Genomic DNA, 17,534 nt, shown 5'->3' with positions numbered 1-17,534 from the left:
AGATATGTTCAATTGACTATGTTTCAATAAAAAAAACAAAACAAACAAAAAAAAACTCTGAAACAGCCAACATTTTAAATAAATCCCTGATGTTTGGGAATAATGTTTGAAAGACTGATGCTGTAAACATATTTGCTAATTTATACCATATTAAGATTATGAATGATATAGCTATTTAAAATATCTTATGTTAATTAATCGATATTTGAAAATAAGTATATTTAAAAGTGCACTGAATATAGTTTCCAGTCAAATGTTACTTTCTTACTGTGTACTTATTTAAAAATCATCAGTACAGTTAAATAATACTCAAACCGTAAGTCCAGCAAAACTGACTTCTCCTCTCCCCCATTTTGGTTTGCATGTCCACTTATGACCATCTTTTCTTTGCAGACTTTCCACTTAGTCTATCAAAAATCAGTGCTATGAAAGTTCCCTAAAAAGCTCAGCAGTTTTTTGGAGTCTCTGAATGATTACAGCATTCTGTAAATCTGCTTCTTCCAATGTTAGTGTTTCATCTAGCAATTTGAGGAAAGGAAGAGCTGTTGCCAGGAAAAAGGGAGGACTTTGTTGAGATCCTTGGTATTTTTCGATGAAGTCTTCGATGTGTCTTACCCTGTAAGAAATGTTAAATTTCTGGACAATCCTTTTCCCATTGGCTAACCAGATCTGTAGGTTAGTGGTACATTCCAAGTTGCTTAGTGGAACAGCAGACAAATTACTTTTATTTTCAACTTCAATACTCTGCTTTAGAAACAATTTTTGGTGTGGCACTTCCCAGTCTATGCCACTGTCCTGAGAAGGGCTAGAACACAGGCTTTGTAGACATACATACTTCATTTTTCTTATCTTCAACTTTAACATCCATCTCCTCATTATCAAAAATATTGTGTATTTCTGGAGGTAATTCCCCCTTTTTGATGGAGTTCAGCAACTGCTGACTTGTACCATTGGAGTAACTTCTGAAATCATCATTGACTGTGAATGTATTTTTCCATAATTTTGTACTTGTATCTGTTTCTTCTGTTCAGTGTCAGGTATGTCAGTGGGGGACATACATTTGGCACCAACCTTCTGAGCTTCTTCAAAAAGGCTATCAACAAAATATTCACAATTTGTTTATTATCACCAAGAGGTTGATTGTCAGATCCTGTTTCACAAATGCTCCGGTGCAGCCTTGCGGCCTCATCCTCAGTGATGAGCCACTGCTGCTTGTTGGGAGCCCCTCAGGCCAGGAGCATCATCACCCCAGGCCCTCTTAGGCTCCGCAGCCAGAATCTGACCCACCTCCCTGGGTCTTTGCTAGGCACTGAGCACGCACAGTGGCCAGCTGCACAAGCCCAGAGGAGCGTGTGCTGGTAGACAGGTTCTTACATGATACCCGAAGTTGCATAAAATCACTTGAAAGTAAACTGTGGTTAAGTTAAAGATAATCTACCCCCCAAAACAACTACTAAAATAATGAAGCAGAAGGTTAAGCCAGTGCTCAAATGGAAATCAACTGATGAATGGATAAACAAAACATGGTATATCCATACAATGGAATATTATTTAGCCATAAAAAGGAGTGAATTACTGATACTATAGCATGGATGAGCTTTGAAAATGTTACACTAAATGAAATAAGCCAGACACAAAAAGCCACATATTGTATGATTCCATTTAAATGAAATGTCTAGGATAGGCAAATTCATAAAGACAGAAAGCAGGTTAGTGGATGCCGGGGACTGGAGGGGTGGAATGCCTGTTTGATGGGTGTGGAGTTTTTTTGTTCTGTAATTAGACAGTGATGGTGGTTGCTGAACATTGTGAATGTACTAAAAGCCACTGAATTATATACTTTTTTTTTTTTTTTTGGCAGCTGGCTGGTACAGATAAATGAACCCATGGCCCTGGCATTACAAGGTTGTGCTTTAACCAACTAAGCTAACTGGCCAGCCCTGAATTGTACACTTCAAAATGATTAAAATGCTAAGTTTTATGTTATGTGATTTCTTTTGCCTCAGTCAAAAAAGAAGAGTTAAGCTAACAAAGGAGACAGGATAGATTCATAAATAAACAATTATTCTAAAGGAAGATACAAAAAGAGGAAAAGGAGAACAAAGAACAGATGGGAGAAATAGAAAACAAACAGCAATATGATAGGCTCAAACCTAACAATATCACCAATCAAATTAAATGTAAATTGTATAAATACTCCAATTAAAAGGCAGGAATTGTCAGGATGAAGTAAAAAAAAAAAAGGTAAGACCCTAAGAAACTTATAAGAAACACACTTTATTTTTTTATTTTTATTTTTTTTCCTTTTTGTCTTTTTTCATGACCGGCAATGGATCGCAACCCTCAGTGTCGCACCCGTACCGGACCGGGACCAGCAACGGGATCGCAACCCTCGGTGTTGCGCCCGCACCTCGCTCAGCCAGTGAGCGGCCGGTCTGTATGTGGGATCCGAACCCTTGGTGGGAGCGCTGCCGCGCTCCCAAGCGGCGCACTGTAGCAGTGCGCCACCGGGCCGGCCCCAAGAAACACACTTTAAATATAAAGACATAATTAGGTTAAAAGTAAAAAGATGGAAGAAAGCTGGGGTAGCTGTATTATTATCAAACAAGTAGATTTCAGAACAAGAAATATTGCTAGGGATAAGGAAAGTAATTTTATAATGGTGTTAGGGTCAGTTAATCAAGAGGTCATAACAATCAAACATTCATGCATCTAATCATAAAGCTTCAAAATATATGAGGCAAAAAATGGATAGAACTACAATAAGAAATAGCAAACGCGGGGGCCGGCCCGGTGGCGCACTCAGTAGAGTGCAGCGCTTGGGAGCTCGGCGGCGCTCCCGCCGAGGGTTCGGATCCCACATACAGACCGGTTCCCGCTCACCGGCTGAGCGAGGTGCGGGTGTGACACTGAGGGTCGCGATCCCGTGGCCGGTCCCGGTCCGGTACGGGCGCGACACTGAGGGTTGCGGTCCGTTGCCGGACATGAAAAAAAAAAAAATAGCAAACGCACAGATATAGTAAGAGATTTCAGTACCTCTCTCCCAATAATTGATAGAGCAAGTAGGCAGAAAATCAACAAAGATATAGTAGACTTCAACACTATCAGTCAACTTGACTTTGATTAACAACTAGAGGACCAGCCAACAATAGCAGAACACTCATTCTTCTCAAGTCACACAAAACGTTTACCAAGATAGACCATATTCTGAGCCATAAAACAAGTCTCAACAAATTCAAAATGCATCAAGCCATACTATACTCTCAGGCCATAGTGAAATTAAATGAGAAGTCATAAACAGGAAGATCCTTAGAAAATCTCTAAATATTTTGAAACAAAAATAACATTTCTAAATAACCTATGGATCAAAGAAAAAAATTTTTTTAAAATTAGAAAGTATTTTGAACCAAGTGAAAATGAAAACACGTATCAGAACTTGTGGCATTCCACTGTGGTGGTAGTTAGGGGAGTGATTTGTAACACTAAACACCTGTATTAGAAAAAAGGTCTCAGATCAGTTATGTCAGCTATATTAACATCAGACAAGGAGATGTCATTTAAGAATCTAGAAAACAAGAGCCAATGAAAACTGAACTAGAAGAAAAAATAAGGATCAAAGTGAATATCAATGAAATAGAAAACATAAAACAATAGAGAAAAATCAGTGAAACTGGAAGATGATTCTTTAACAATATCAATAAAATTGATCAGCCTCTAGCCAGACTCAAGGAGGAAAGAAGAAGAGGAAGAAGAAGAAGAAGAAGACGATGACACAATTACCAATCTCAGGAATGACAGAGATGACATCACTGGATTCTACGGATATTAAAAAGAATAGTAAGGGAATATTATGAGCAACTTTATGCCAACAAATTCAACTGAGATGAAATTGACAAATTTCTTGAAAGACCCCAAATACCAAAACTTATGGAAGAAGAAATAAATGATCCAAACAATCATATACCTGTGAAAGAAATTGATATTGTACTTGTAAACCTTCCCACAAAAACAAAACAAATGAACGAACAAAATTTCAGGCCCCCATACCTTCATTGGGGAATTCTTCCAAATATTTAAAAAATGTATATATCAGTTCTACACAAACTCAAAAAACATTGAAGAGTAGAGACTATTTCTCAACTCATTCTATGAGACCAGCATTACCCTGATACCAAAATGAGGCAAGGATATTACAAGAAAAGAAATACACAGACCAATATCCCTCATGAACACAGGTACAAAATCTAAACAAAAGTTTAGCAACTTGAACTTAACAATATATTAAAAAGTAACCCAGTGGGGTTTACCCTAGGAATGCAGGTTGGTTTAATATTCAATATTCAATAATAAATCAATGTAATTCACCATATTAACAAAATAGAAAGAACCATGTGATTGGTTCAATAGATGCAGAAAAAGCATTTGACAAAATCCAACATCCATCCCTGATTTAAAAAAAAATAAATAAAAAATAAAAAACTTTCAGCAAATTAGGAATAGATAGGAACACCCTCAACCTGATAAAGTGCATCTAGGAAAAACCCACAGCTAATAGCATATTTACTCATGTAACACTGAATGCTTTCTCCCAAAGATCAGGAACAGGAGAGAGATATCCACTCTCACTACTTCCATTCAGCATTGTACTAGAGGTTCTAGCCAATGCAATCAAGCAAGAAAAAGAAATAAAAGATATCCAGATTGGAAATGAAAAGTAAAACTGTCTTTATTTTCATATGACATGATCATCTATGAAAATGAAAATCTGGGGAGATCTACAAAACAGCTATTAGAACATTTAATAAGTGGTCTTAGTAAGGTTGCAGGATATAATCTGATAAATATATAAAAGATACAAATATGCAAAAATCAATTGTTGAGGAGATGGTTGTAGATATCTGTGAATATATTAAAGTCCTTTGCATACTTCAAATAGGTGAATTGCATGGTATGTGAATTATATCTCAGTAAAGCTGTTAAAGATAGATTGTATTTCTACATGCTAGCAACAAACAATTTGAAATTTAAATTAAAAATACTATTTGCAATAGCATCAAAAATATGAAAACATAGGGATAAATCTGATAAAAGATGTAAGGCGATCTATACACTGAAAATTATAAAATATTGCTGAGAGAAAGTAAAGAAAACCCAACTAAATGGGGAGATATACCTCATTCTTGGGTCACAAGACTCAATATTACTGAGATGTCAATTCTCCCAAAGTGGATCCCAAACTCCCAGCAGTCTTTTTGTAGAACCTGGCAAGTTGATTCTAAAATTTATATGGTAATGCAAGGTACCTAGGATAGCCAAAACAACTCTTAAAAAAGAGCAGCAAAATTAGAGGGCTAACACTCCCTGATTTCAAGAATTATTATAAAGCTCTGGTAACCAAACAGCATCAAGACAGACAAATAGATCAAAGGGACAGAATAGAGAATCTGAAAAAAAAAAACCCATACACATATGTAAACTAAGATTTTTCAAAGGTGCAAAGGCAAGGTAGTGGAAAAAGAACAGACTTTTCAACAAATGGTGCTGGAATAACTGGATATTCATGTGAAAAAAAACAAAACATACAAAAACCCAAACCTTGGATCTATAACTTACACCATAGTAAAAAAAAAAACTAACTCATAATGGATCATAACCTTAATGTAAAACCTAAAACTATAAAACTTCTAGAAGAAACATAGGAGAAAATCTTTGGGGCCTTGGATTAGGCAAATCTTTGGGGCTTAACTCAAGGCCCCAAAGACTTAGATATGACACAAAAAGTACCATCCACGAAAGACCAAATTTATATATTGGACTTCACCAAAATTACAAACTTCTGCTCTCAAAAAACAAAGAGAAGATAACTCACAGACCACAAGAAAATCTTGGCAAAGCAAAGTCTAATAAAGGACGTGTATCTAGAATATAAAAGAACTCTCAAAGCTGAAAATAAGAGAACAAAAAAACCAATTTAAAACATGGGCAAAAATTTTGAACAGATTTGCTGGCCAGTTAGCACAGTTAGATCATGATGCTGATAATTCCAATGTTCAGGGTTTGATCCCTGTACCATCCGGTACCCCAAAATAATTTTTTTGAACAGATTTCACCAAAGAAGATATACGGATGGCAAATAAGCACATGAAAAGATGCTCAACATCATTAGTCATTAGGAAAATGCAAAATTAAAATCACACTGAGATACTACTACTCACTTATTAGAATGGCTAATGTTTAAAACACCGACCATACTACATTTTGTTAAGATGTGAAGTAAGTGTAACTCCTGTACTCTGCTGGTGAGAATGAAAAACTACTTTTGAGGATGATAACCATTTTGGAAATAGTTTGACAGTTTCTTAAAATGTAAAAGACACACCTACCATTCCACTCCTAGGTATTTACACAAGAGAAAACAAAATAAAATACAGAAAAACTTGCACACAAGTTTTCATAGTCGCTTGTAGTAGTCAATTTCTATTGCTTATAACAATACCTGAAACTGGGTAATTTATAAAGGAATACAATTTATTTCTTATAGTTTGGGAGGCAAGGAAATCTACGGTACAGAGGGCACATCTGGTGAGGGCCTTGTTCTTGGTGGTGACTCTCCACAGCAACGCAGGGCGTCCCATTGCAAGAATGGGCTGAGCAAGAGAGAGCTAACTGCCTCATTTTCTCCTCTTATAAAGCCATCAGAACCACCATTAATGGATCAATCCATTCACAAGGGCACAGTCCTCACAATCTAATCACCTCTCAAAGACCCCACCTTTCAGATACCATAATCGGATTTCTCACTGTCTTAGCACTGAACAATACGGGTCAAATTTCCAATACATGAACTTTTGGGGGACACGTTTAATACATAGCACAGCTTTATTTGTAACAGCAAAAAATTGAAAACAACTCAAACATCTACCAACAGGTGAATGGATAAATTGTGGTACATCTATCCAATGGAATATTACTCAACAATAAAAATAAACTATCGACACATGCAACAACATACGTGATCTCAAAATAATTAGGCTGAGTGGAAGAAGCCATATAAAGAAGTGTATTCCTGTATTTCATATATCCAAATATCTAGAAAATACAAACTAATCTGTGGGGACAGAAAGATCAATTGCTGTTTGGGGATGGGGCGGTCAGGGAGAGGCCAGAAGGAGGGATTAACAAGAGGCTTGAGGAAACTTTTGAGGATGACAGATATGTTTACTATCTTGATTGTGGCGGTGGTTTCATAGATGTATACTTACAGCAAAATGTACCATAGTGCACACTTTAAACTCGTAACACTTGGGCATGTCTATTTTATTATGTTTCAATTACACTACAATGAAGAGTTATTTGATTTATTTTATTTTTTATTAGCATATTCATTGTTACAAGTCATACTTATTCTTTATGCTCCTTATCCAGTCTCTCCCCTTCTCTCTCCCCCTTCCCCTTTTCCTCCTCCCCTCCCCACTCTAATAACCATAGATTTGGTCTCTCCATCTGATGGATTAACGGTTCCTCTGTTGGTTTGTTGCCTAGATGATCTGTCCAGTACTGAGACAGGTGTGATCAAGTCCTCCCCTATTATCATACATCAGGTGCTTCTTTTATTACTCTGGATTGTGTTTTGTGGGGAGAGAGGACCTCTTCTTTTATTTTATTTTTTATTATTTATTTATTTGTTTGTTTGTTTGTTTGGTCGGTCTCCACTGGTGCCTCTCCTTGTGACAATGACGTTGAGAGTCTGAAGAGTTATTTCAAAAATAAAATATTCCCTTCAGAAAATAAAAATAAAGTGAATACTGGTTTTCATTGGCAATTGGCAGCTATCTCTAAGAGGAAAAAGTATATTTTCCTTTCTCTCCAGGTCCCAGAAAAAAATCTCCATGCTGTGTTGAGATTCCAGATTCTCAAAATGAAGACTGTCAGCAGAGGCTGACATTTCCTGCAGACTCCTGTCCTATAGCACCTTATTTGGGCTCAAACATCCTCCCTTCCAGGACAGAAAAGAAGTTCCCAAATGCTGGTCATGTTGGTCCTGTGGAGCACAGTATCTTTTTCTACAGGTTTCCTTCTGATGCTCTCAGCACCCCAGCAAGGCAGGTTTAGGCGCCAAGAGGCTGAGGCCAGAGAGCTGAAGGCACTGGCAGCTGCCCCAGCCACACTGTGAGATGTGGCCGTGGATCCCACATCCCTGAGCATGGGTCCATCTGGGCTTCATTCTGCCCGGAAAGTACCAAACCCCCTCCTTAGTAGTCCCTCACAATCCTGGAGGGGGACAGAACCCAGAACATCACTGCTCCCTTCCTCACCTCTCTGCACATGAGGAAATGGAGGCCCAGGGAGGTCTTGGCTGGTCTTGCTCCAGGGGCAGCCTGGCTGGAGGTCTGTTCCCCACAGCAGGACCACAGTGGTCCTGCCACCTTGAATGGCCTCTTTGGAAGGGGCTTGCTCAGTTTAGGTGAAAACTGAGGTGGACCAGCCCCAGCACTAGCCCCAGGATGGCTGTAGGAGAGACGGCATCATGCATGGTTAATATCACACCCTGGCTCCTCCAGATGCTAGCTCTTTGACCTTGAACAAATCTCTTACCTGCTTCCTGCCTGCCTCAGTTGACTTGCCTAGAAAACAAAGGTGGGAATAGCACCTACCTCCTTCAAGTATGAATAGAATTAATGGAGTGTGAGGTCATCAGAAAAGTACTTGGCCCAGACAAAGGCTACAGAAGTGCTCGTTAAATAAACAAATGGCTTCAGCTCTGCTTAGTCCTGAAGGCCTGGGCTCCTGGCATTGCCACCCAGAGAGCTCTGAGCGGAGGCCCTGCTGACACTGAAGAGCGCCTGCCCTGTGCCCCCCTCTACGAAGCAGATGCTTTCTAAAGCTTCTATCATCCTCACTCCAGCAGGACAAGGGGAGGCTTTGTGTACCTAGCTCCCAAGATGAGGGAACAGACTCTGAAAGGACCAGACTGCCAGCAATCACAGGGCCGGGATCAAGGCCAGGCCTATCTGCCTCCAGGACTGGGCCTGGGTGAGGAGCAGCCTTAGCAAGGCCCACCTGCTTCCTCCTCTGTCTGGAGCTGTCCTGCTGGTGTTCTTGCCCCCCCCCCCGCCCCCCCAGGCTGCGTGAGGCACAAGGCCACGCTTCCTGGAGCTCAGTGTCCCTGCCTGTAGAGCGGCCTTGCTGGTGGTCATGAGGCTGGGATGTGAGAGCCCATGAAGGGTTGTGGTCACCTGTATGGCAACGAGGCCAACCTTCCCCACTTCTCGAGCTGTTTCATGCTCCAGCTCTGCTATTGTGTTGTGTGCCTTTGTCCAAGAGGCGGAGATACTGAGATCATCTGCTGCCGCCTGGATTCTCCCAGAGCTCGCCCGGGACATCGGGTCTCACACACCATCCTGGTAGGAATCTCCTTGAGCAGTGACATTCGAGGGCTTGTGAACTGGCTTCAGACCAGTGGTGGGCAGGGAGCAGGGAGGGCAGGAGGGACGCAGAGAGCTTGGCATTTCTCCAAGAAGGAAATACAGGGAGAGCTCAGCTGCCAGTGTATGTGACAGGTTTATCAGCCTACCGGGCTCAATGCCATTTTCCCATCCTTCTCCCCTCCGCTGGCCCCTTCCACCCTCCACCCTGTTTTCCCTTGCTCCGGGGAGCTGGAACCCTCTATTCCGGTGTGGGGACACAGAGAAATGCTTCCGTGGCTTCTGAGCCACTGGGCAGGCCCAGGTCTTTAAAACATGGAGGGCTGGGAGAGGGCCAGGACCCCAGGATGGAGCATTGAGAGCTGGAAGGGACTGTGGACAGCAAGCCCTAATAACAGAGGGGAGAAAGGAGAGACCCAAAGCCGAGGGAGGGAAAGGGCCTGGCCAGATCCACCGCAAGTCAGGAGCAGAGCTGGACTGGCCCGTGTGCTCTTACCACGACCTCCAGACAAGGAGTCTGCCTAGAGCAGCGGGATCAGTGGGGCCTGAGGGGAGATCCTTTTCCTCACCACCTCCTTGCAGTCCTGGGACCCAACACCATCCCGTCCTCAGCCTTCTTGGCCTCCTGTTATGCATCTGGCCAGCTTGGGGATGTGCTGGAATTGGTGTTCCACGGGGGTTGGATGTGCCACTCACAGGTCCCTGTGGGCCAGGGTAAGTAGGACCAGGGTGACCCCTGCCTTCTGCTGGGGTCTTCCCTCTGCTGCAGGGTCTCTTCTTAATCAGAAGGATCCCACAGGTCTGCATGAGTGCCTTAGGCCACTGGCTTCCCCACTCTGGACCTCTCTAAATTCCTTTCTTGCCTGCCTGCACGTCTCCTAGTTGGGCTGAACTCCAATTCCCCACACAGGGCTGTGAGGGTGACCGTGGCCTTAGGCTTCTGGTGGGCAGCCCACTCCACTGTTGCTTGGGGAGGAAAGGAGACAATCCTCCCTACTCGGGGCAGCCCCAGGACTGCTCCTCCCCCAAGGCCCCCACTGCTGGCTATACCCACCTCCACCCCTACATGCTATCCCCCAGGGCATGAAGGGCACACATTAGCTCTCTGTCTGTGGCCCGAGGCATCTCCTAACCCCACAGAGTTGCTCACTCGCCAAGCACAGGAGGCCAGGGGCTGGGAGCTAGGGGTGGTGAGCAGTGCTGTGCCCTGTGGGAGATGAGTACCCAGTCCTCCCACCTGAGTCGGCTGTGCCCTTGCCTCTAGTCAGTGTAGCCTTGTCTCCAGCCTAAGGGGCCCTGGTGGGGATGTTGGCAGCCTGGGCTCAGGTATGAGCTTGCCGTGGGGCTTTCAACCTGCTCCTCTCCGGCTTCTCTTAAGGAGCCCAAGCCCTGGCCAGATGTGAGGGCCTGGTCCCTGGGAGCCTCCTCTAACTCCCCAGCCCAAATGGATGGACCCATGAACCCCATACCTTAGTCCCCATGGGGCCCTGCCCAGACAGCACCTGGGAGAAGGTCAGAATGACCTCCGTCCCTCCCTCTTTGGTAGATGGGGGCCACCCCTTCTCCCCACCCCAGTTGCCTGGCTGAGCTCGGCAACCCTGAGGTCCGTGAAGCGAAAAGGCTAAGGCTGGTGGTGGGAGGGCGGGGGGGACATCACCCTTTATTGTGGGGTCTGTACTGTGGGTTACAGGCCCCTCCTGCTGAGGGAAGGCTGAGACTCCAGCCTGGGCTGACCATCTGGCCTCTTATGAACCCATTCTCCTTCTGTCCTCTTAATCCCAGGCTGAGCATTTGCACTGGATCTTTAGGGGCCTGTGGGACCTCTGGGGCCTCTGTCACTCGCTGTCACCAAGTGCTAGAGAGCATTGTCAGTCAGTAGCAGTGAGCCAGGTGGGTGGTGGGTCACCTGGCGCAGCAGGCCTGGGGCTCGGGCCCTGGCCCAGCAGCTGCAGAGCCCCAGGTGGAGGCAGCAGCGGTGGCCCCAACCGTGCTGCCCCCAGACTCGAGGTCCAGGCCCTCGTAGATGGTGGGGAGTGAAGTGCGCTGGCTGAGCCGCCGGCGCAGACCAACCAGCAGGGGCTGGGGCAGGGAGGCCACATCCACGTTGTTGCCCAGGTCCACCCAGGCCAGCGCAGGGAACTTGGTGGTGTCCTTGACGGCCTCGGTGAGCTCGCGGGCGGCGGCCCGAGTCAGCCGGTTACCGTTGAGCAGGAGCTGGGTGAGGTGGGGCAGCAGCCACAGGCTGGGCAGCAGCAGGTGCAGCAGCTCATCACTCAGCCCCGTGAAGCTCAGGTCCAGCACCGCCAGACCAGCCCCGTGGCTGCCCAGGTAGTGTGTTATGTGCTGCACGTCCCGTGCCGACAGCGGGATGCCGGAGAGGTCCACGGTCTCCTCTGCTAGCAGAGTCTTCTGCAGGCTGCTCTTGAGGCTAGTAGGTTGGAGGCAGAGATGGACTGAGCAAGGGCCCAGGGCCAGGCAGGCCCCCACCAACCATAATGACCCGCTGGGGGCAGCCCAGGTCCTACAGTACGGCAAAGCCAAACTGCCACTTTCTAAGTGGGTAGCCATGGGCAATGTTTGGAACTTCTCTGAGCCTCAGTTTCCCCTTTGGTGAAAAGGGGACTTGGTTGTTGTGAGGACTAAATACACACACATTAAGCCTCCATGAATTATTATTATTATAAAAACGTACTGTGTGTCTAACATTGCCACAGCTGTTATACCTGTTATCTCACTATTTTTACGCCAAACCAGTGGGGTAGGAATGATGATCCCATTCTACAGAGGAGCAAACTGATGCTCAGAGAGGTAAAGTAACTCTTCTATGCGCACACACCACTCAGGGGGAACCATGTCTCCACACTGAGATGCTCTGACTCCTGACCCCACACGTTTTTTCCTGTGCCCCTCCTGAGATTGATTCTTTTAGTGTAAGGAAAAACTTTCCTATGAAGAAACAGGGTGTCGGTCTGGTCCCCTCAGCCTTGGGGGCTAGAGAGGGGACAGGCCCAGGGTAGCAAGGTGAGAAGGGGGGTGTTGTGGGGTGCGGCACGGAGACCTGCCCTGTGTCCTAAGCTGGAAGAGAAGTTTAGAGACTGAGGAGGGTCACCCACCGCCCCTGCACACCCCTTTAGGTCTCTCTCTTGTTATTTGAACACAGCCCACTAGGCAGATAGGCCTGGCAGGGGGTCCAAGAATAGTGAGCACATCTCCAGGGCCCCACCCACCAGGGCAGGGAACAACCCTGTGGGTTCCAGGGTCAGTGTGGGACATCAGGCCCAAGGTAGGACGGGGGCAGAGGACAGACAAGGGAGACATGCTAGGGTCAGCTCCTGGCTATGGTTCTGGGCCCTGGGTGCGAATGCCTGAGGCCAGCTGTGGGCTGAGTCTGTGCTATGAGGCTGTGAAGGAGTGTCTGAGAAGAGCCCCGCAGCAGAGTGAGCTATCGGGTGGCCATGGAGGACTTGACTTTGGGCAGCCTGGTGTTGGTGAAGAATTCCCAAAGGGCTGCAGGGAAATCAGAGTGGTGGACTTGGCAAGCCATTTTGCTTCTCCTAGCCTCAGTTTCCTTCCCTGTGACATGGGAATCATGACCCAGAATCTGCCTCTCACAACCTGTTGTGAAGATTCAGCTGACACCTTCTGAGGTCCCTCGGGTCCAGGGGCGTCCAGGCCGTGACAGGGCAGGGATTGAGGGTCCAGCAGATGGCAGGAGGTAGGACTATCGCATGGGAAACGGGAAGCAGGTCATACAAAGAGGGCAGCCCATCTTGGAGAGCATCTGCTCCCACAGGCCAGACTGGCTTCCAGGGCTGGGGCCTTAGTGCAGATGAGGTGACGGACCTCAAGGTGGGATTTCAGGCACCAGCCTCTTGGTGAGAGAAGGTGGTGTCCACTTGGGAAGGGACCTTGCAGGGGTGGTGAGGACAGGCTGTGGCTGGGCTCCCCTTACCAGCTCTGGGTCTTCCTCCGGGGCAGGCTGGACCCTCGCTGCTGCTTGGAGTGAGGCGTGAGGTGGTAGATGAGCTGCCGGCAGATCTTGTCTGAGGACTTCCAGAGCTCATAGTCCTGTGAAGGCAGCATTGTCAGGGTGAAGCCAAGCCCCTCCTTCCCCACTCTGGGCCTTGGGGAGAGGGGCCTGGGCAACCAAGTGTGTGTGTGCACAGCCATGCATCACAGATCACTGAGCTGCCCACCAGGGCCTCCCCTCCTACCCCCATGCCCTGCCCCCACCCCAGCTTCGGCCTGGCACAGAGCCATGGGAGGCTGACCGCTGGGAGCTGGACAGGCTGGTCCGAGGCCCGCAGTGCCCGGCAGTAGGAAGCCCAGACAATGGGTCCTTGTTCTCTGTCCTCAGGCCCCAGGCCAGCATCTCGGGCTATCAGCCGGCTGCCTGTCACCCTCAGCATCCCAAGGGGACTTGCCACAGGGGAAGGCCGGACCAGGCCCCTCAGGGGAGCCTTGCTCCACTGACGCCAATCCCTGGGAATAGGAACAAGCCAGGTCAGCACGTTCTTCCTCATCTTACTCTCCAAGCTAGACCATGCCTGCGGGGCCTGGGTCTGGGCCGACAGGGCTGGGGTGTTCAATGTTTTACAGGACCACCACCTGGCTCTCTCTTGGTCCTAATTAGGCCCTCCTAGAGGCCCAGCTTGGGGTGGAATACAGGGTATTCTTCCCACAAAGCTGGCTCTGAGCACACTGCATACCAGTGGGTCTTTTATCCAGTCTCTCTGTTAACAATGGCCCCAGGAGCACGCAGCACACTCAGTGGCAGCAAGCCCTGGTGGCTACCGTGATGGCTGTAAGCTAGCCTCAGAATCCTCAGTGCCAACTGCATACAGATGTGGTAGTTTAAAGCTGGCAGGGCCCGTGTGAACCCCTTGCTTCATGCGGGGGACCCACTGTGAGGGGGTTCTGGGGCTGGTGGCTGGCCACAGCTGTGCCAATGCTCATGGCAGGACATCTGCAGCTGTTGTCAAAGCAGGGTTCTGGGCAGTGTGGGGGTGAGGCTGTGGGTGGCAGCCTCCAATTCAGCATGAGGAGGGACGTGCTTGTGGCCCAAGCTGCCATCGGAGGGAAGCAATGAGCACCTGTCCCCAAGGTGTCCACACTGGATGGTGACCAGTGGACAAGTGCTCCAGCCTAGGGTGGCTCTCTCCGGCTCAGGAACTCAGAGGCTGGGAGTCCGATTCTGTTAGTGGATTTTCTAGAACAGTCTATGTCCCACAGGGTCTCCATATGACTTCTGCCCAGTAGCGTCTCCCCTGCCTGGACCCCCAGGCCTGGTGCACAGTTCTGCCACTGGGAAATGGGTCTACCCAACGCATGACTTTCAGGGTCAGGCAGTGCACAACTCACACTTGCTGTAGCTGCTGGCCAAGCTAATACACTGAAGCTCATATCAGGTCTCAGAGAGGGACAGTGACCTGCCTAAGGCCACACAGCAAGCTGCATGAGGATCCACACTCCTAGTCCCTAGACTCTCCTGGCTCCTGTCAACCACATTGCCAATCCTGGGGCCTGTGCCTGCTGGCCTCACCTTTTTGGGGCACTGCAGGTCTCGGGCCAGGTTCACGAGAAGGTCATGGGAGATGGGGTCCACTGGGTTAAGGAAGGCAACATTCCTGTAGAGGATGTCAGTGAGGAGGGTCCCCTCAAGGCCCAGGTCCTGCAGGTGGTGAAGAGAGCGCTGAGTGAGCCAGGGGTCACAGCCTCCGTTTGCCAGTCGCCATCACAGCCAGCCAGATGCTGCTCATGCCCATTCCTGTCTCTCCATCTCCCTCCCCAAGGCTTGCTGGACTCTCCCCACAGGCGGCAATGGGCCAGCTGTCCAGAGGCAGGTGGACTCTTCAGACGAGGAGAGGGTCAGTACATTGAGAGGCAGATAAGCAGATCCCAGAACTCTTAGGCCAGTTCCCTGGAGATGAAGTGTTGTGCTGTGACACCTTGCCTTCTCTGGGGTTGGGGCCTGTCAGGGGGATTCTTTGGGGGCTCCTGCTCTTCTTATGACCCCCAAATGCCACTGTCCCCCAGCATTCCCTTTGGACCCTTTGACTGTCCACCTATCCTCAAGTTCCCCCCAGCTGTGTCCACCATCTGCTTGCAGACAGGTCCCGACCCTTCTAGTGGGGGTGGACCTCTCTCCCAGCTCAGTACAGGGCACCACATTCCCAGGCACTGGAGCCAGAAGCCTAGGAATCACCCAGCACTCTTCCCTTGCCCTCTCTCCTCTGGCTCACCTAGTTGTCCCCTTCTCCCTCCCCACTGCTCCAGCCAAGGTTCAGGCCTTACCCCCAACAGCCTCCAGGGGCTCCCAGCCTCCCGACACCCCTCCAGTCCATCCCTGGCTGCCAGAGCTGGCTCTATGAAATACACACCTGAGCTTGACCCTTAATCTCTTTGGTGAAGACCAAGTGCTCTAGAAGTGACATCAAAGACTCACGCACCATCTGTAGTCTCAGAACTCCCTGGGCCTGGCAATCGCGCCCTCCTCAGCCCTGGGCCGCCTCTCCTACCACTCTCACAGACCTGCCATCAGGCCCTGTCCCTGGCTTTCCTGCCTTCACTCCTTGGCCTTCTCCTCCTGTCTGCTCCCATAGGCCTGGTGAACACCCTTTCAGAGGGTCTGTTTAGAGGACATACTGACAGCTGACAGGGCAGGCACAGCTGGGGGGGCCTCCAGACCATGTGTGGGCCCTCCACAAGCCAGAGAGTGGCATACTGTGTGCATAAGTCCTGGGCACAGGAATACAGGCCAGGTGGGAGTGCCCACGGGTCATAGCTGCAGCCGGTGGGAACTGCCCATGTTACAGGGCAGGATAAGACCCTCACCAGGACTCTCAACCCTGACCTCTGGGGCACAAGGGGATGACCTCGCTAGTCTCTGAGGGACCTTTTTTCCCTGATGTTTCCTAAAATGCCCAGCTGGTGCCTTGGGCTCCAGACGCCATTCCAGACAGAGATCTGGGCCTCTGGGCGGTCTGGCTGATCTGGTGCTCCTCTGCTGTTTGCATTTTCAACATGGTTCAAACCACAGATGCCAGCTAGGAAGGATCCAGAAGAAGGAAGAGGTGGCTGGTGAGCCTGGGCCAACCCAGACAGGGCCCCAGACCACAGCCTGCTAGCCTGCCTTCTGCTGGTCTGGACAGCTCCTCTTAAAGGGCCAGCTCCACCTTTCCAGCCTGCTGAGCCCAGAGAAAGGAAACTGGGGGCAGGAAGAGTAGGGCTGGGAGGCTGGGCTCTGACACTAACCCTGATTTGCCTCCAACTTTCTCTGTGGGCCCTGGCCTCACCGCTTCTCTCCATGCCTCAGCTTCCCCAACTCTCATCACCCACCTTCTTCAGGCCAAACACCTGCATGGCCAATTTCAGCTCACAGGATGGGGCAGGTGGTGGTGGCAGCTGCTGCCGGGGTGGGGACGGGGGTAGAGAGAAAAATGGCTTGGCCAGTGTTGATGCTGGGACCAGCACCCATGTCTCCTAGGGCAACTCAGGGCTCGGGATCTGAGACTACGGTACCTAGTGTGTGTTGGACCGAAGCCACCCACCCTGATGTGTCATTATGATGTACAAATGTGTACTCAACGGGCATGAGCTGCCTGTTAGAGGACGAGATGCGCACCGTCACTCTGTCTGGGCTGCTGTGATGTCCTGTGGTGAGAGAGCACCTGCAGGCCAGCTGGGCAGCGGCCTCCCAGGGTCCTCTCCAGGGTCCAGTGTCTCCCCCACATCCTGGAGGGGGGGGAACTGCCCTCTTCCCACTGTCCCTCCATACAAGATGATTTGCCCCCCGCTTGCCACTTCTCCTAGACCCCTTCCTTTCTTGCCAAGGCCCGAATCTGGGTTCTCAGCTCCAGGCTGGGGGTACCCTCGACACACACAACGACCTCAAACCCTAGAGACCCGGACACTCACCGGCCCTGCTCCTCCACCCGCGGTCTGTCCGCCTCACCCGGCCCTCGCTCTAGCCGGCAGCCCTCTCGCCAACAAGACCCCCATCCCCCGCCGCCCGCGCGCCCCAGGCCAGCTCCATGTCACCGCCGGCCACTTCCAGGCCCGCCGCCCCGGCCCCTCCCAGGCCCCGAGGCCCTCCCCGGCCCGCCAGCC

The 17,534-nt window shown here is 48.9% G+C and overlaps 1 protein-coding gene and 1 pseudogene across 1 annotated transcript; both read right to left on the bottom strand.

Moving 5' to 3' along the window:
- Positions 1–423: 423 nt before the first annotated feature.
- LOC103587171 lies at positions 424–9,383 on the bottom strand (annotated as a pseudogene).
- Positions 9,384–11,053: 1,670 nt separating this feature from the next.
- On the bottom strand, positions 11,054–16,733 carry LRRC75B (leucine rich repeat containing 75B). Its single transcript, XM_008568603.1, has 4 exons — positions 16,721–16,733; positions 14,968–15,140; positions 13,378–13,493; positions 11,054–11,853 (listed from the first exon to the last, which is right to left on the bottom strand). Exons 1-4 carry the CDS (start codon positions 16,731–16,733, stop codon positions 11,328–11,330), a joined length of 828 nt encoding a protein of 275 aa, XP_008566825.1. The 3' UTR covers positions 11,054–11,327.
- Between the last annotated feature and the right edge of the window lie 801 nt (positions 16,734–17,534).

Source organism: Galeopterus variegatus, unplaced genomic scaffold (assembly GCF_000696425.1).
Source record: "Galeopterus variegatus unplaced genomic scaffold, G_variegatus-3.0.2 Scaffold424, whole genome shotgun sequence".
In the NCBI taxonomy this organism is placed as follows: Eukaryota; Metazoa; Chordata; class Mammalia; order Dermoptera; family Cynocephalidae; genus Galeopterus; species Galeopterus variegatus.
The sequence above is the reverse complement of the archived record's forward strand: the minus strand, read 5'-3'. Positions and strand labels throughout refer to the sequence as shown.

Bases quoted from the DNA above. Each gene is read 5' to 3' on its own strand.
- LRRC75B (XM_008568603.1), bottom strand. The intron at 13,494-14,967 runs GTGAGGCCAGCA...CTGCCTTCACAG, and splicing joins ACCTGCAGTGCCCCAAAAAG to GACTATGAGCTCTGGAAGTC. The intron at 11,854-13,377 runs GTAAGGGGAGCC...CCAACCTACTAG, and splicing joins CGGAGGAAGACCCAGAGCTG to CCTCAAGAGCAGCCTGCAGA.